Here is a 19,174-nt window from a genome sequence, read left to right as displayed (position 1 = left end):
TGAAGAAATAATCTAGATCAAAGACGTTGTAGTTGAATGGGTGGCATGGCTGTAGGTGGAAGTAAACCACAAAAGCTGAACCATTTCACCCAATTTCTTGTTCTATTTGATTTTATTTCCAGAAAGGAAACAATTATCTAAGCAACTAACACCAAGGCAGAGGCAAGATTGCAAGGCTCTGATACCAAATGTGAGCAATTCATAATGCATATAAACAATCTTAATTTGTAACTTATGCCATACTTACCTCCAGCCATTGTTGGGTTGCAAGTCTTTGGTTTCCAAAACTCTATCTCTCCTTATGGATGGTGTAGTTTCTGAAGATTTTCAGCAGCATGAGAGAGGAGCTCGGGACCAAGACCGATATTTAAAATACAAAGAAAACGTGGCTTCCCATCAAAGCCACGTTTCTCTGATTTGCCACACGATGAGCAGTTGAGAGAAACGTGCTCCTTAACAGCAGCTACATGATGAAGGACGTGGCCAAGTGTTGGACCACTTCAGGGCAGCGGAACGTGGGTGATTTGATAACAGAAAGTGCAATGGAACAGGAAAGGGTAAAGTTTCTTTTGTTCTTTTTTTTACTTCTATATATTCCTGTTAAAATTTTACAAACCAATTTTCTAAGTTCGAAACTTTTTTCCAACCAGGCTAGAAAACGGTTTTTCAAACAGGCCCTAAATCAGAAGTTCATTTTATACCTTCAAGCGCTATAAATTAAATGCGGATTTATTTTAAACTTTAAATTAACCTCTTAAGTAACTATTTGATGGTTCATAAGAGGTATCATTTTTCAAATAAGTTGTCCAGCGGGGCAACATGAAAACTAGGGATTGCGTTATTAATTATTTTCACAAAAAGACCTGAATGCATACTTTTTCCTTTTAGAACGACTATTTAAAAATATTTACAATTTGGGCTTAGATTTTTGGAATTTGGACCTGGGCTGACTAGTTTAGGCCCATGTGTACGATCACCGAAAGATGATTGTTGCAGCTGTCCCGCGTTTTCCAGAGATTTCGAGCAACACCATGTCGCGAGTATTCCGATATTTGTACTCGCGACATCATGCGTTATATCCGGTCTGTCTAGATACTTCCCTATCTTCCTGAAGCATCCGGAATGCACTACACAATTTGACGAAACTACCCTCGTCTGCCACTATAAATATCTTAGTCTGAACTTTCTTCAACCAGTACCACAGCAACAGGTGTTGATTTCTCATTACGCAATTCAATATTCCAATTCCGTCACTCTCTCTTGCGACAAACTTTCAGAAAATGTCTCTAATTCCAAGCTTCTTCGGCGGTCGACGGAACAACACGTTCGACCTGTGGGATCCATTCCAAGACTTCCCATTCACCGGCGGTGCTCTATCGGTTCCCGGGGAAACGGCGTCGTTTGCGAGCACTCGCATTGATTGGAAGGAGACCCCGGAAGCCCACGTCTTCAAGGCCGATCTTCCAGGGGTAAAGAAAGAGGAAGTGAAGGTGGAGGTTGAGGAAGGGAGGATTCTGCAGATCAGTGGAGATAGGAGTGTTGAGAAGGAGGAGAAGAATGACAAGTGGCACCGAGTGGAGCGCAGTAGCGGCAAGTTCATGCGGCGGTTCAGATTGCCGGAGAATGTGAAGGTGGATGAGGTGAAGGCTGCCATGGAGAATGGTGTTCTTACAGTTACTGTTCCCAAGGCTGAGGTCCAGAAACCTGATGTCAAGGCCATCGACATTTCTGGTTGAGAATTACATTCACATAAACTTATAAATGAATGATGTGAGCGGCCGAGGGTGTTGAGGGTTTTGCCCTACTGTATGGTTTTTCACTTTTTCTTTTGAATTTCTGGCTATGTCAGTGTCAAACTATGTACAAGTCAACTATTCCTTAATAATAAAATGTAAAGGTTTGGTTCTATGCTATTGGTTGACTCATTGTCGGCATGAACAAGCGATTGGAGCTGGGCTTATTTAAAGTTTGAATCTGATCTAAGTTTTGAGGTTGCAATATATTTGATCAGCCCATTGGGCCTAATCCAATTTTCTAACTTGATATATAATCTGGAATGAGAATTATTCAAGAACCCATGGTCACTGGATGATACGAGAGGCCCACTCTCTAAACAAGCCCATAACATATGGATTCAGCTATTACTCAACGATGGCACCACATTTACTCATCACCAGAGCCAGTACTGATGTGTTTCAATACAAAATTTTGTGTCTTTCAATAAAGGATGTGGACATTGGAAACTAAAAGAGGCAGAAACTACATATTGGGCTCAACTGTATCGGCCCAATTGGGGTTGAGGCAGTACAAACACAGCCCAAATTGGCATCTCAATAGAATAGGGATATTGGCCAGCCCAAGTTTTAAGAAGCCGCATGCCCCTGAAAATTCCAATTTGTTTTGTGAATATTTGGTTTAAAAGATCAGATATTCTCAAATAGAAAGAAAATGCTGTTAAAGTATCCAAAAAATAAAGGGAGATGTAACAAATAGTAGTAAATTAAGAATTCCAATAGTTTAATTTTTATAAATGAACAGCTCACATAATTTCTTCATAATTTCAGTTTATGAAAATATGTAAAATTTATATATTTTCAGACTATAAGTTGATACAATAATTTTATGAATATATTTAAACTAATAGTTCTATATTATGAAAAAATGTGAAATTTTATATACAAAAATGTAGTATTACAAAATCATACAACAAGCGAATAGCATATAGAAATTAAATTTATATATTGAAATTACAAATATCAAAAAAAAAAAAAAGAACGACTTATTACTAGCTAGAAGCTATGCTTAAATTGTTATCCTAACTAGAAGCTAAACAATTATTTGATTTTTTTTATTATTTAAATATTCTTAAGTATGATGCTTTATTTCTAGATTATTTTTTAGAGGGTTCTAATTAAATTATATATAAAAGCAATGTAAAAATGCAAAGATGAGAAATTCTTATAGTTTAAAGCTATGAAAACCATGTGACAATGAGGAAATTTCATAACCTAAGGTTATAGCTATAAGAAATTATGCGAAATTAACTTGTCTACGTGATATTTGGTCATTAGAAATCATATAATATATTGTTATTATTATTTTTTTCTATAACTTCTTGTTGAGAAATCATAATATTTTTAAATAGCTTTTTACTATAAAAAACAATTTTACTTTTTTTTTTTTTATAGCTTCTAGTTATAAAAAGATATATAACTTATGGCTACATAAGTATTTTAGAATTACTTATTTACTTTATAGTTTCTAGCTATATCAAAGCTATAACATAATTTAAATAGAATTTAAAAAATTAAGGTAAAATGCAATATATTGATAATATATTTGTGGACCCTGCATTTCAGCTCATGCGTTTTCCACTCGATGGCAAGCTCGATTTTTATTTGAAAATGATTTTTATTTATTAAAAAAGAAATGACTTGGAGTCACCACTTACTTTTGTTTTATTTTTAAAAAGGTAAACAAAATAAAAAAGAAAACCCTAAGCGTGACTCCTTATTTTGGAAAAAATAGTCTGTGAAAAACCAGATCGGGCTCAAAGGTTAGGTTACTTATCGAGAATGTATGGTAAAGACCGTACACCTCTCTAAGTCCTTAAAGTTGGGTATCTACTAATAAAATGGAGCTGACGCGGCAATCAATAAAAAAGTCAATAGATATTCAAATCGATCATGCACATATAGGAATCAAAGCATGCATAGAGAATGACCAGAATGGGAGTGGATGCGTACCTGGGCTATGAATGAGCAATGTGCTATCAAAAAAATGGGGTCAGTGTACAATAAAGAGCACAAAACACATTACATGCATCACCAAACAAAAATTAAAACAGTTCGAGGAAAAACTGGATTTTTGAAATTTATTGGAAAATTGGAATCTTAGAGATTATTTGAAAATTGGAGTTTTAGGTATCATTTGAAAATCAGACTTTTAGAAATTAAATGTAAGAATGAGAATTTTAGAAATTAAATTTGAAAGAGGTGGGAATTTTTGAAAATTATTTGAGAGTTCAGGATTTTTAAAAAAATTTAAATTACAAAAATTGGGACTTTGGAAATTAAATTTTAAAAGAAATCAGAATTGAAAATTATTTGAGGAGCAGAAATTATGGGAATTGAATTATAAAAAATGGAAAATCTTGGAAATCATTTGAAGGCATAATTTTTAGAAATAAATTAATCAAATGATAATAATGATGATGATAATAAATAAGTAACGGAATAAATGCGAAAATTGGAGTATTGGAAATTGAAAATTAAGTTCGAAATTAGAAAATTGGAATTTCAGGGAACTAAATTTGGAAATCGGAATTTTGAAGAATAATTTAAAGTCGGAATTTTAAATAAATGAATAAGTGAATGAATAAATGAATGGAATAATGATGACGAAATAATAATGATTGAATAAATAATCGTGATAGTTAGGATCTCGAAAATTGGAAATTGAACTTAGGGATTGGAAATTTAATTAATTACTTAGGGATGGAATTTCAAATAAATGAACGAGCGAATAAATAAATGGATAAAATAACGAAAATAATAATGTTTGGATAAATTATTACGAAGATGAGAATTTTGGAAATTGGAAATGGAATTTAGAGATTTTAAATAAGTAGATAAGTGAATAAGTAAATGAAAGGAATAATAGCGATAACGAGATAATAAATATTAGGTAAATGATTGCGAAAAATAGAATTTTAGAGATTGGAAATTTTAATTTGGAAGTCAGATTTTTAAATAATTGAACTTTAATGATTGAAAAATTCTTTTGGGGTTGGAAGCTAATTATAACATTTAACAAACATAACATTTAAATGAATAAAAGTGAATAGTGGAATTTCTAAGGTTGGAAGTCAAATTTGGAAGGCGGATTTTGAAGAATTAAACTTGAGTGATTGAGATTTTTAAATAAATAGGGAATAATAATACTAATTAACAAACATAATATTTAAGCGAACAAAAGCAAATAGTGTGAATAGTGGAATTTTTGGGGTTGAAAGCTAAATTTGGAAGTCGGATTATGAGGAATTGAACTTGAATGATTGAAAATTTTTAAATAAATATGGAATAATAATAGTAATTCACAAACATAACATTTAAGCGAACGAAAGCGAATAGTGGGAATTTTGAGATCGAAAATTAAATTCGGGAGTCGTACTTTTGAAGGATTAGACTCTAATGGTTGAAATTTTTGAAATGAATAAATAATACTAATTAACAAACGTAATATTTAAATGAATAAAAGTGAATAGTGAAATTTCTGGGGTTGAAAGCTAAATTTGAAAGTCGGATTTTGAAAAATTGAACTTGAGTAGTTGAGATTTTTAAATAAATAAGGAATAATAATACTAATTAACAAACATAATATTTAAGCGAAGATAAATGGCTTAAAGACATAAGTTTTGAAAATGGGATTTAAAATTTGGAATGTAGTAAATTCATTGAGACCAATATAAATTAATTATATAAAAATTTTCATATATGATGATTAGACATAACTAAAGAAGGGAAGGTGAAATATAAATTATTTTAAGTTAAAAAAGTAGGTAAAAATGAAATAAGATAAAAATAAAAATGAATAAATAAATTAATTAATTAATAAATTACGAAGATTAGAGGCTTAAAGATTTATTTAGAATTGAAGCAGCCAAATGGGCTAACTCAATATGGACATGGGCCATGAGGGTGGCTGGCATGGAGAGCATGAGGCCCTCCATCAACATGCTTGGGCTGGGCTCCAACTCAAGCCCATATCCGTCACCATGGGCAAGCCCAAGGCTCCAAACTCCATCACAGCCCACTTCTCCACCTGGGCATCACCCTCAGACGAAGCTTCCTACCGCCAGCCTGACGAAAGGCGAGGTGGCCGCTGAGTGGGGAAGGCCACGAGGCCCTCCAGGGCCTTGAAGCGCGCGCCACCGGTGAAGACTGCGGGAACGATGACGAATGGTTGAGAGAGGAGATGGCCATGAGAGCTGGTGACGTCGAAGGTGAGGAGAGCAAGCGCTTCATTGACGCGGCGCACGCAGCAAAGAGGAGGGGGGAGGGGGGGGCGGCGGCTGAAGATGATGACAGGGGTTCTCGGAGACGAGGCACAGGATCCTCATCTTGGCTGACTCAATGGCGCCGACAGCCAGCGGAGAGGTGGTGGTGACGGGAAGCTCCAGGTGGACGCCATCTTGCATTAACCTCCGGAGACACCGCGCACCTTGCATCGCCGGAGAAGAAGCCCAGGAAAAGGAAAGAGAGAAACAAACAAAAAAAAAATGTCGACGGAAATAGGGGGGGTGAAGATGGCCGTGTGCATGGATGGTACGTGGAGGGGAGTGATAAATGGGTTTGTAGGTTTGAGTGTTAAGTGCAACCGTGGGCAATGAGGGGGATGGGTATGAGTGATGGAAAATGGCGATTTGAAGGGTGATGGGTGCGAAGAAAGATGGATTCAACGTGCATGAGGCTTGACGAATAGTGCATGGCGTTGGATATACTGGAGTGGTGACTGTGTGGGTACCAGGGGTGGATGATGAGCATGGTAAAGAAAATGGGTGTCGAGAGGCGAAGTATGGTGGCAAGTTGTGCACTGATATGTGACAAGGTAAGACCTCAAGAACAGAGGAAAGTCTAAACACCAAGACAGAGCATAAATTGTCAAAGCAAAATAAAGCAACCCAAATCATGCTTCACGTTTTGATCAATGGATTCAACTATGTGCGGGCGAACCTGAGGGCGTCTCATGAAAATGAAAACAGAGCAAGACTCCTGCATAATAGATGATGAAGCTAAAACAGAGCTGCATTGCTCTCAAAACATCCAATATTGAACCAATAACTCAAGCATGAACTAGGAAACTAATCATATAATCAGATAATCCACATAAACGATTAAGAGGAAAATAACGAGACTATATACCGACAAAGTAAACCCAAGGATCCATGGTAACCATACCTCCCATTTCCCCTTCCGGAGCTCTTTGCCCTCTTTCTGGGTGTTTCGCCTCCAGGAAAGCCCCCTGAAGCTCTCAACCTCCTCCTGCAGCCCGGCCCCTTGCCCTTCTGAAAACCCCCTGTCTCCGCTATACCCACTCCCCTGTTTCCCCCTCAACAAGCATGGCCTTGCAACCACTTTCATGGGCAGCCATTCCCTCTTGCCACACGTCCTGTGCTGTTCCTTTCTGCATAAGAAGGTCCCCCTCCCCCCCTCTCCCCTCCCTTAAAAAAATAGGAAGTTTTTTTCACTCTCCCAGGCTGTCATCATGCCCTCTTGTTTCAAATTATAAAAATATCCAAGAGGTGAAGAGAGGGGATCTACAATATTGTAAAAGAAAGATAAAAAATAAAAATAAAAACCAAGAAAAGAAATTCAAAGAAATGAATTCTAAAATCATCTATTTTCAATAACCTCTCATTAAGGATGTCAATGGGGTGAGTTCAAGACAGGTCACCCCATCCCAACCTCACCTCATTTATTTAAAATAATTTTCATCCCCTTTGCATTTAAAAATTTAAATAGGGTGAGACGGTAGGGAGTTTAACTTTTTTTTTTTTTTTAAATAATAATAAATTTTAAAAAAAATTATTTTTACATTTTTTAATTACATTAAAAATTAATTTATTTTATAAATAAATAAAACATTATAATTTTTATAACTTATTTTATTGAAATTATTATTATTATTATTAAAAATAGGAAAATAAAAATTAAATTAAATTAATTTTATATATAATCGGAGAGGGCAAGGCAGGACAAGGTAACACTCAATCCACCCTAAACCCATCCCGAGTATTTTAAAAAAATCTCAAACCAGTTTATTTAAATTTTGTAATTGCCCCATTAGGATAGGGGTCAGACAGGTACCCGAAAAAACTTATCTCATTATCATCCTTACTCATATAAAATTACTCTTACAATAACTATTAATGTTATATAGATATATGAAAGATTTAATTATAAAAAAAGAAAAAAAAAAGCAAATTTTACATAAATAAAGAAATGTATTAAGATGAATCCTTAGTATTTAATATAAAATTAAAAATATTATGATATTATTTTTTTATAGAGATATCAATAGTCACTTATCAAGTAATTATCGAAATCATTTCAAGTAAAATTTCAAATTTTTTATATTGATTTTAAAAAAAATTGTTAAATACCTATTTAAAAAAATAAAAAATTTAAATTACATTAAATAAATACACTTCCAATCATTAGAATGTAAAGCTTGGTGTATTTTGTTAATGGAAGTTATAATTTCTATTACTTCCGTCGGAACTTTATGCAAAAATATAGATGAGTATACAATGAAAGAAATAAAACATATTCCTAACAAAAATACATTAAGGAAAATATCCTAAAATTAGGAGAATCAAGTATTGTAAAAATCAAATATTACCAATATTTGATTTCTCTATATTTATGAAAATATTAATGAGAGGGCTCTTACCTTTTGTGTGTGTTCTTACCCTTTATGTGGTATATCTCCTTTAACATGCCCCCTCAAGTTAGAGTGGGAATGAATATGGATGTCTCGCTTGTCGCAAAACATAGTAAAGATATCATGTGATAAAGATTTGGTAATAATATCTGCAAATTAAGAATGCGTGGAAACATAACAAGTGACAAGAATGCTTATAACAACTTCATCTCGTACAAAATGATTATTAAACTCAATATATTTAAAACAAACATGAAACATAAAGTTAATGGACAAGTAAAGAGACTAACATTGTTGCAAAATAATTGTGGTGGTTTAGAGATGGACACTAATATCTCATAGCAAATAAGTAATTCAAGTTAACTCCGTAGTGAAAAAGGTCATAGAGCATTTTTATGCCTCGATGCTCAAGCTAGCAACCTTTGGTTGTTTCTTTGAACACCAAAAGATGTAACTTGCTCTAATAAATACACAATAACCAATGGTGCTCCTTCTTATAATGGGACGACCTACCTAATCAACATCACTAAACCCATAAAAAGATATTGAACTGATGGAAAGATGATATAAACCAAAGTATTGGGTTCCCTTAAGGTATCTTAAGATGCACTTTACAACCTTCAAGTGAGTCATAACAAGGTTATAAAAATATTGACATACCCAATTAACGGTATGAATAATATCCAACCACATGAAAGTCAAGTATTAAAGGATTCTGACAATACTTTGGAAAGCAATAGCATCGGTTAAGACATTGTCTAAAAGAAAAGGCTTGTTTGCAAGAACTTGAGGTATGGGAATGGGATTATTGTCAAGCATTTTAGTTCTTGAAAGTAGATCATGCATATATCTTTGTTGAGAAAGAAATGTTCTTCTATCTAAATATTTAATCTCCACACCAAGAAAATAATGTAAAGGGTCAAGATCTTTAATTGGAATTTCATAACTGTGTTTTTCAATGAGACATGTGATAAATTGTTATTATTGCCTATGTTGGGATTAAGAAAGCAAGACATGATATAATAAAGTTGAACTTGATTGTTATTTTGTTATTATTTCTATACGTCGACATTAATTTAAGCATTCAACTCATATTTTTTACATTGTACATGATTTGGATACATTTGAAATTACACAAATGATATAAGTCATAGGTTTTTTTGTAAATAAATAAGTTATTCACAATTAGTTCATAAATTTGGACAATACAATAAAAGTTGTAGTGCATTACCTTCTAATTAGAGGAACGATTTGTTATCACTCTCATGATGGATTTCTCATGATAAATGCCTTAAAATATGTTAATATATGTGATGTATACTAAACATGAATTATGGTGGATCATGTAAGGCTATCTTTTTAAATAAGGTGGAACATGAAAGCGGGGCCTGCATTGTTAATTATTTTCACATAAAGTCCTCAAAGCATACACTTCCCTTTTACCATGCATTTTAAGATATTTATAACCTGGGCTTGGATTTACGGAATATGGATATGGGCTAACCACTTTAGGCCCATGTGTACTGCTATCCGAAAGGATGGATTTTGCAGTTGTCCCGCGTTTTCCAGAGATTTCGAGCAACACCATGTCGCGAGTATTCCGATATTTGTACTCGCGCATCATTGCGTTATAACCGGTCTCTCTAGATACTTCTCTATCTTCTTGAAGCATCTGAAATCTACTACATAATTTGACGAAATTACCCTCGTCCCCCCTATAAAATATCCAAGTGAACTTTCTTCGACCAGTACCATAGCAAAAGGTGTTGACTTCTCATAACCAATTCAATATTCCAGTTCCGTCACTCTCTCCTGCGACAAGCTTTCAGAAAATGTCTTTAATTCCAAGCTTCTTCGGCGGTCGACGGAACAACATGTTCGACCTGTGGGATCCATTCCAGGACTTCCCATTCATCGGCGGTGCTCTATCGGTTCCCGGAGAAACGGCGTCGTTCGCGAACACTCGCATTGATTGGAAGGAGACACCGGAGGCCCACGTCTTCAAGGCCGATCTTCCTGGGGTAAAGAAAGAGGAAGTAAAGGTGGAGGTTGAGGAAGGGAGGATTTTGCAGATCAGTGGAGATAGGAGTGTTGAGAAGGAGGAGAAGAATGACAAGTGGCACCGAGTGGAGCGCAGCAGCGGCCAGTTCATGAGGCGGTTCAGGTTGCCGGAGAATGTGAAGGTGGAGGAGGTGAAGGCTGCCATGGAGAATGGTGTTCTTACTGTTACTGTTCCCAAGGCAGAGGTCAAGAAACCCGATGTCAAGGCTATCGATATTTCTGGTTGAGAATTACGTACATGCACTTAAATTTTTACAAGAATGATGAGACAGCCGGAGTGGCCGTGAGTTTTGAGGGTTGTTTTTTGTTTACTGTATGGTTTTTCGTTTGGATTTCGGCTATGTCAGTGTCAAGCTATGCATTCCTTATCTTCTGTACTTAAAACCCTTTTTCAATAATTCTAAAATTTGGGATACTAAAACTCTTTATAATCAATTTTAAAATCATTATAATTTTCTAGATAAATCGATAAGATCGGCATTCCCAGCCCACCGAGCAAAACCGGTGATTTTTTTCATGACTGGTTATATATTCTATTAAAAAGAAACCCTAGTGAATGGGTAAATCATTCATTTGTCAATGGGGATGGATGTAATATTAATCCTCTTATACTTGCTAATTTGTAATTTTTCAAACTTCTCCTATTTTATATAGAAGTTATTATTATTTTTATTTATAAAAATAAAAAAATAAGAAATATATTCAAATTATTGTAAGTATTCAGATATATTTCTCACTCTACATTTTTAAAAATAAAAAATAATGATAACTTTTATATAAAATATAGTACCTTTAATATAAAAAGTATATATATAAACTTACCTTAATATCTCTATTATTTGAAATAATTTTTAGAAGTTATTATCTTTCTAAAATAAGACCCAAAGAGTTCTTTTCATTTTAGATAGAAGTGACTATCAATTTTTTTTTCAAAAACACAGAAGAAGAAGCGTGTCAAAATAAAAAAATAAAAAAATAAGGGTCTATTTCATCATTTTTTATTATTATATTTGTTTTTAAAATTTGTTTTTAAGTTAAAGAACAAAAACAGTTTTTTAGTATTTTATAAATTTAAGTGTGTTTGGTTAGTTGTTTTTAAAAACATATTTTAAAAAATAAAAAATAACAATCTTGGATAAGTTGTTTTATAAAATATTATGAATTCAATTTATATAATATTAATTTAATTCAATTCAATTCTTATAAAAAAAATGAAAATATTTGTGTAATTACAAGTAAATTAAAAAATAAATATTTTTTAGTGAAATATAGATATTAATATCAATTATGAAAAATATTGATAATTATGAATATATCGGTATTTAGATTTTACCAATATATCGGATATAACGGAGAAATATCATAGATATTTTAACAAAAAATATCAGTGAATAAAAATTGATTAAAAAAAATCATAAAAATATTAAGAAAAACTCAAAAATAATAAAATATGGTATTTATTGGAATACCATTTAAGTTTCAAATTATTTTTAAAATTACTTAACTTGTTAATTAATACATTTAATGCATTAAGTCTTATTTTATTTGGAGTTTATTTGTTTAATAAAAAATAAAAATAAAAATTATTTTAGGGAGAAGAGAAACAATCAAATCATTATAAATCAATTTTTATCTATAAATTTCTAGTTTTAATTGGTTCACTATTTGAGTATCAAGTTATCTTTAAAAATTATTAAACTTATTAACGAATCCAATATATTAAATGTTGCTTTATTTGAAGTTTATTTTCCTAGTGAAATTTTGCAAAATATGATTACATGCAAAGCAGAAACTAGCTAATTAATTCATTCAAATTGAGTTTTAGTCCATGACTTTCTAATGTTATTGAGTTTCATGACTTTGGAGTATTAATTAAATCGATTTTTGAGTTTTAAATTATTTTTAAAAATTAATAAATTTTATGTATCAAGTATGGTTTGATTTAAAACTTATTTGCTTAATGAAAATTTTTAGAGAAGTTAAAAAAAAATTAAATACAACTAATTCAAAATAATATCATATTTGAAGATTTTTTTTTTTCATATTGGTATTGGATCGTGGAGAGGAGAAAAAAATGATAATCAATTTTATTTGTTTTTTTTTTTATTTCTCTATATTTTTATTTTATTTTAAATTTTTTTGAAAATAACTCATACTTAGGGGATGTTTTGAAAGTGCTTCCAAAAATTGTTTTCTATTTTATAAAACAAAAAACACTGAAAAAGGCATTTGGCATTGTTCTTCATGTTTTCAATGTTATTCTCTATATTCTCATGTTAAGAACAATCTAAAGTTGTTTTCTATGTTTTTTATACTATTAATTAAACAAAAAAAATCATCAAAAGCAATATGGAGAACACAAAAAATACACACAAAGAACAACCCTCAAGAAATGCATCATGAAACAAATTGAAACAAACTCCTCAATTTTATTACTAAAAACAACAAAAACTATTTTAAAAAACACAAGCCTTTATTCTTTGAAAATTATATTCTATTTCACTTTGTTTTTAAAAACCATAAAATAGAACATAACAATTAAACAATATGATGAATTTTTAAAGATGATTTTCTATTTTTAAAAATAAAAAAATAATTTTTAATCACACAGTCAAATGAGCTCCAAATTAGTTCAACATTTTATAATTTTTTATATTTTTTATTTATCACTTTTTATAAAATAATTTTGTTTTAGCAGCAAAAAGTAAAATTTTATCTTAAACCTTAAATTAACCTCTTAAGTTTTTATTTGAAGGTACTAAAAGTAATTATTTTTAAAATGAGTACAGCCGAGCAACATGAAAAGTTGGGACTGCATTGTTAATTATTTTCTACAAAAAGCCCTCAAAGCATACTCTTCCTTTTATGATGCATTTTAAGACACGGACAAAATTAAGCTTTAATCATATAAGTTCATGTACGTAATTCTCAACCAGAAATATCGATAGCCTTGACATCGGGTTTCTTGACCTCTGCCTTGGGAACAGTAACAGTAAGAACACCATTCTCCATGGCAGCCTTCACCTCCTCCACCTTCACATTCTCCGGCAACCTGAACCGCCTCATGAACTGGCCGCTGCTGCGCTCCACTCGGTGCCACTTGTCATTCTTCTCCTCCTTCTCAACACTCCTATCTCCACTGATCTGCAAAATCCTCCCTTCCTCAACCTCCACCTTTACTTCCTCTTTCTTTACCCCAGGAAGATCGGCCTTGAAGACGTGGGCCTCCGGGGTCTCCTTCCAATCAATGCGAGTGTTCGCGAACGACGCCGTTTCTCCGGGAACCGATAGAGCACCGCTGGTGAATGGGAAGTCTTGGAACGGATCTCACAAGTCGAACATGTTGTTCCGTCGACCGCTGAAGAAGCTTGGAATCACAGACATTATCTGAAAGTTTGTCGCAAAGAGAGAGTGACGGAATTGGAATATTGGATTTGCGTTATGAGAAATCAACACCTGTTGCTATGGTACTGGGTGAAGAAAGTTCAGATTCAGATATTTATAGGTGCAGACGAGGGTAATTTCGTCAAATTGTGTAGTGGATTCCAGATGCTTCAAGAAGATACAGAAGTATCTAAAGAGACTGGATATAAATGTTGACGCGAGTACTAATATCGGAATACTCGCGATATTGTGTTGCTAGAAATCTCTGGAAAGACGCGGAACAGTTACAAAATTCATGAGATTCATCCCTTTGGACAGCAGTACACATGGGCCTAAAGTAGTCAGCCCATGACCACGTTCCATAAATCCAAGCCCAGATTACAAATATCTTAAAGGAACAATTGTCTTTGATGTATATAAGTTGCATAATTGATAGGGAGCATAATTGAGGGTTGTTTTTTTGTTTACTATATGATTTTTCTTTTGGATTTTTGCTATGTCAGTGTCAAACTATGTATTCATTTTATCTTATGTCCTTAAAAATTTAAATTCTTAACTGTCTTAATTTCAAATCTATTTACTTAGTAACAAAATTCAAAAAATATGGTTGTGTGTAAAGAACAAACAATAAAGTCATGACTTCTAATTTATCAATTTTGATTTTTTTTTATTGATCTATATATTTTTTGAGTTCTAAATTATTTTTAAAAATCATTAAACACGGTTAATAATTCAATACAAAATATCACTAGATTTGAAGTTCATTTATCCATTGAGAAAATTTATAAAAATATAATTATATGTAAATAAATAAATAAATAATAGATTCATTGTAGATCAATATTTGTTCATAAATTTTGGTATTTATTAGAACACTATTTCAGTTTCAAATTATTTTTAAAAATTACTAAACTTGTTAATTAACACATCTAATACATTAAGTATTTTTAAAACAAAAAATACTGAAAAGTCATTTGGCATTGTTGTTTATGTTTTCAAATTTATGTTTTCTATGTTTTTATACTACTAACTAAACAAAATAATAAAAAAAACAAAAATAAATAAATAATTTTAAATAAATAAAAAAACATGAAGAATACAAAAAATACAGCAGAAAACAAACCCTTAAAAGATGCATCATACAACGAATTAAAACAAACTCCAAATCCATTTAACCTCATCAATCCCATTTGACTATCTAGCAAAAGGTTTTAAGAAAAAAAAAATTTGTCCAACGGGGAAAATAGATTGGCCACAATAGTGGTCATGGAAGATGCTGCCAATGTTGTAATTGTAGGGACCTTTTTCCACGTGTCTGTCCATGTGTACCCCCACGCATCCAGCCACGTGGCAGTACCCTTGTTGGACCACGTGTTACCTCCTTCATTACCGCCCGAACAACCTTTAAGGCACCCTCAGAGCATTCTATCCGGACCATATGGGCCCACTAAGTAGACCACATCTTCCTGACAGCCCCAAATCATCTCTGGTATGTGATATGATGGTCATCTAACACTGAAGTGACTCATGGGACCCTCCCCATCCTTACGTCTACATTAGTGGACCATCACACCCAGTCTCATATCGTCAACGGGCTAAAACGACAGCAAACTGTATCATAACGCACCATCTGACATAGCCACCAGCTACCTTGCAATTGCAATGATTGCCTTGTCACTTATTGCACAACCATCATTACAATATTAGGTTAAGGTGTCGGCTCAACACTACAGTGTTTTCCCCCCTTTAGCACTATAAAAACCCCACTGAAAGAGAACTCAGGTATGCAACACCAAGGGTTCTCTCATCTACTCTCTCTCAAAGGGTTCCCACCCATTTCAATACCTGACTTAGGCTTCGGAGAGTGTATCCAGATATCCTTTATGTAGGAAAGAAGAAAGCTCAGTCTCCAGTAGTTGGACAAAAGCTTTTACTGCCATAACTAAAGGAGGAATCCATTCTCAATTGACCTGGTATCATCAACAATCTAGACATAAATGGGGCGACAGAGGTGAATATGGAGCAAGGTATGACTATGGGTGATTTTTAAATGAGAAAATATATGGGAAAGATAGAAAGAGGGAGATAAAGAAAAAAAAAAAAAGAGAGAGAGAAAAAGAGAGGTGTTATAGGGAGATTGAGACGCTGAGAAGAGAAATGGGAAGATGAGTGGGGAAACTTAGGTGATGAGAAGAGAGAGGGAGAGAGATTTTAAGGGAGGAAAGAAGAAAGTGTATAGATGAAAAGAAAATTAGGGGTGAGGGGTGGATAGCCAAAAAAAAGTTAAAAGAAAAAAGCAATTTTTATATTTAAGAATGGATAAAATATTTTTAATTTTAAAATTATGAAAATCTATAATTTTTTTTTATCTAAAAATTAGTTATATTTACAATATTAAGTTGATCTCATAAAGTACAAAAAAAAATACTTGTTTAATAAAACTGTTTTTTACCATTTGAATCAAACATATTTTTTTTTGAAAAAAAAACTATTTTTTGAAATTTAGTTTGCAATCATAATTTTATTACTAAAGACACCAAAAACTATTATTAAAAATTATTTTTCAAAACTATTTTAAAAAACACATATCCTTATTTTTAAAAATTATTTTATATTTCACTTTATTTTCAAAAACTATACAATAAAACATATCAATTAAACAATATTATGAATTTTTAAAGACGATTTTCTATTTTTAAAAACAAAAAACTACTTTTTAATTACATTGTCAAGCGGTCTCCAAATTAGTTTAACACTTAAGTCATTTTTATAATTTTTTTATATTTTTAATTTATCACTTTTTATAAAATAATTTTGTTTTAGCAGTAAAAAGTAAAATTTGATCTTAAACCTTAAATTAACCTCTAAGCTATTATTTGATGATTCGTAAAAGTGAATATTTTTAAAATAAGGTATTCAGCCGAGCAACATGAAAAGAGGGGATTGCATTGTAATTATTTTCACAAAAAGCCCTCAAAGCAAAACTCTTCCCTTTTATGACGCATTTTAAGATATTTGTAATCTGGGCTTGGATTTATGGAATATGGTTATGGGCTGACTACTTTAGGCCCATGTGTACTGCTATCCAAAAGGATGGATGTTGCAGCTGTCCCGCGTCTTTCCAGAGATTTCGAGCAACACCATATCGCGAGTATTCCGATATTAGTACTCGCGACAACATTCATATCCACTCTCTTTAGATACTTCTCTATCTTCTTGAAGCATCTGGAATCCACTACACAATTTGACGCAATTACCCTCCTCTGCACCTATAAATATCTGAGTCTGAACTTTCTTCAACCAGTACCATAGCAACAGGTGTTGATTTCTCATAGCGCAAAGCCAATATTCCAATTCCCTCACTCTCTCCTGCGACAAACTTTCAGAAAATGTCTCTAATTCCAAACTTCTTAGGCGGTCGACGGAACAACATGTTCGACATGTGGGATCCGTTCCAAGACTTCCCATTCACCGGCGGGGCTCTATCGGTTCCCGGAGAAACGGCGTCGTTTGCGAACACACGCATTGATTGGAAGGAGACCCCGGAGGCCCACGTCTTCAAGGCCGATCTTCCTGGGGTAAAGAAAGAGGAAGTAAAGGTGGAGGTTGAGGAAGGGAGGATACTGCAGATCAGTGGAGATAGGAGCATTGAAAAGGAGGAAAAGAATGACAAGTGGCACCGAGTGGAGCGCAGCAGCGGCAAGTTCATGCGGTGGTTCAGGTTGCCGGAGAATGTGAAGGTGGAGGAGGTGAAGGCTGGCATGGAGAATGGGGTTCTTACCGTTATTGTTCCCAAGGCAGAGGTCAAGAAACCTGATGTCAAGGTCATAGACATTTCCGGTTGAGAATTAAATGCACTTAAATTTATACATGAATGATGATTGATGAGACTGGCCTTGAGCGTTGAGGGTTTTTGTTTACCGTATGGTTTTAATTTTGGATTTTGGGCTATCTCAGTGTCGAAACTATTTATTCCCTAAGTAATAAATTAATAATCGAGAATCTTAACCTCCGTTCCAGATCATTGTTGGAATGAACAATGGGTTGGAGCTGGGCTTATTTAAAGTTTCAATCTGGGCTGAATTTTGAGTCTGAATATATTTGAGGTTCTGACTTGATATATAATTTGGAATGAGAATTATTCAAGAACCAATGATCAGTGGACATATTGGGCTCAGCTGTCTGGGCCCAACTGTGGTTGAGGCAGTGCACACATAGCCCGAATTGTCATCCTTACAGAAGAGGAATATTGGCCAGCCCAAGTTCTACGAAGCTACTTGTTATCAATTTGCTTGCCAGTGAAAATTCCCCTTTGTTTTGTGAATGGTTGGTTTAAAAAAATAAGATATTCTCAAATATAATTAATAATAATGTTAATGTAACAAAAATAAAGAAATCTTGAGATAGTATTTTTTTAATAAACTTTTACTATTTATAGAGTTATAATCATAATGATCATAATAATAATTTTAGTAAATTAAAATTTCCTACATTTGGATTCTCACAAACGAAAAACTCATATAATTTTAGGTTATGAAAATATATAAAATTTATATAATTTCAGATTACAATATATTAGTACATGTAACTTTTTCATAGCTTTCGGCTAAGTAATATCTCCACATGGTTCTATATAACTTTAGGTCATGAAATTTTTTTATCTTTACATAGAGTTGAAACAAGATTTGATTAATCTTGATTGGTGATAACATAACTCAATTTGAAACTAATGATTTATTCTAAAGGTGTTCGGCTAAGAAGATTTTTAAAAAAGTAATCTATTGTATAGTAAAAACAAAGGGAAATCAAGAAGAAAGATGAGATTTCATAAAAATAATATTTTAAGTTAATTCTTATACCATCTTTTTATAAGGTCGTCGGTGCATTAGGATCATACATTTCATTTTTTACTTAACACCTAAAATTACGTAAAATTATATTTGGTTTCCTAAAAATTTGAAGAAAAAAATATAAAGGAAAAAAAAAGTGAAGAAAAATTAAAAAATAGATTAAAACTTAATAAATTATTTTTATTTACTATTTATATTTATTTTAAATCATCAATATAAAAATGAAATAATTTTAAAATGTATTAATTTTAATTATATTTTATTTTCTTTAATATTTTTCATAGGACAACCGAACATAAGAAAATTATTTTTTCTAAACACTTTTTTTTTCTTTATATTTTATCAGATCCAAACATAACTGAAAGGTTCATTTATAACCTAAAAACTGATATCCTCCAATTTTTTAAATTTTAAAAATGATCCTATTTGGATAA

At 32.6% G+C, this 19,174-nt stretch overlaps 3 protein-coding genes and 1 pseudogene across 3 annotated transcripts; 3 read left to right on the top strand and 1 right to left on the bottom strand.

Moving 5' to 3' along the window:
• Nucleotides 1-1,067: 1,067 nt before the first annotated feature.
• On the top strand, nucleotides 1,068-1,913 carry LOC100249533 (18.2 kDa class I heat shock protein). Its single transcript, XM_002281318.4, has one exon. It carries the CDS (start codon nucleotides 1,281-1,283, stop codon nucleotides 1,734-1,736), a length of 456 nt encoding a protein of 151 aa, XP_002281354.1. The 5' UTR covers nucleotides 1,068-1,280; the 3' UTR covers nucleotides 1,737-1,913.
• Nucleotides 1,914-10,086: 8,173 nt separating this feature from the next.
• On the top strand, nucleotides 10,087-10,927 carry LOC100244376 (18.2 kDa class I heat shock protein). The gene has a single exon (XM_002281358.4). It carries the CDS (start codon nucleotides 10,278-10,280, stop codon nucleotides 10,731-10,733), a length of 456 nt encoding a protein of 151 aa, XP_002281394.1. The 5' UTR covers nucleotides 10,087-10,277; the 3' UTR covers nucleotides 10,734-10,927.
• A 2,321-nt stretch (nucleotides 10,928-13,248) lies between these two features.
• On the bottom strand, nucleotides 13,249-13,994 carry LOC100266701 (18.2 kDa class I heat shock protein-like; annotated as a pseudogene).
• Nucleotides 13,995-17,176: 3,182 nt separating this feature from the next.
• LOC100261497 (18.2 kDa class I heat shock protein) lies at nucleotides 17,177-17,962 on the top strand. Its single transcript, XM_002281420.4, has one exon. It carries the CDS (start codon nucleotides 17,280-17,282, stop codon nucleotides 17,733-17,735), a length of 456 nt encoding a protein of 151 aa, XP_002281456.1. The 5' UTR covers nucleotides 17,177-17,279; the 3' UTR covers nucleotides 17,736-17,962.
• The last annotated feature ends 1,212 nt before the right edge of the window (nucleotides 17,963-19,174 follow it).

Source organism: Vitis vinifera, chromosome 13 (genome assembly GCF_030704535.1).
Source record: "Vitis vinifera cultivar Pinot Noir 40024 chromosome 13, ASM3070453v1".
NCBI lineage: Eukaryota > Viridiplantae > Streptophyta > Magnoliopsida > Vitales > Vitaceae > Vitis > Vitis vinifera.
The sequence above is the reverse complement of the archived record's forward strand: the minus strand, read 5'-3'. Positions and strand labels throughout refer to the sequence as shown.

Excerpts from the sequence above, each read along its gene's own strand:
- LOC100261497 (XM_002281420.4), top strand. The coding sequence starts at position 17,280 with ATGTCTCTAATTCCAAACTTCTTAGGCGGTCGACGGAACAACATGTTC.
- LOC100244376 (XM_002281358.4), top strand. The coding sequence starts at position 10,278 with ATGTCTTTAATTCCAAGCTTCTTCGGCGGTCGACGGAACAACATGTTC.
- LOC100249533 (XM_002281318.4), top strand. The coding sequence starts at position 1,281 with ATGTCTCTAATTCCAAGCTTCTTCGGCGGTCGACGGAACAACACGTTC.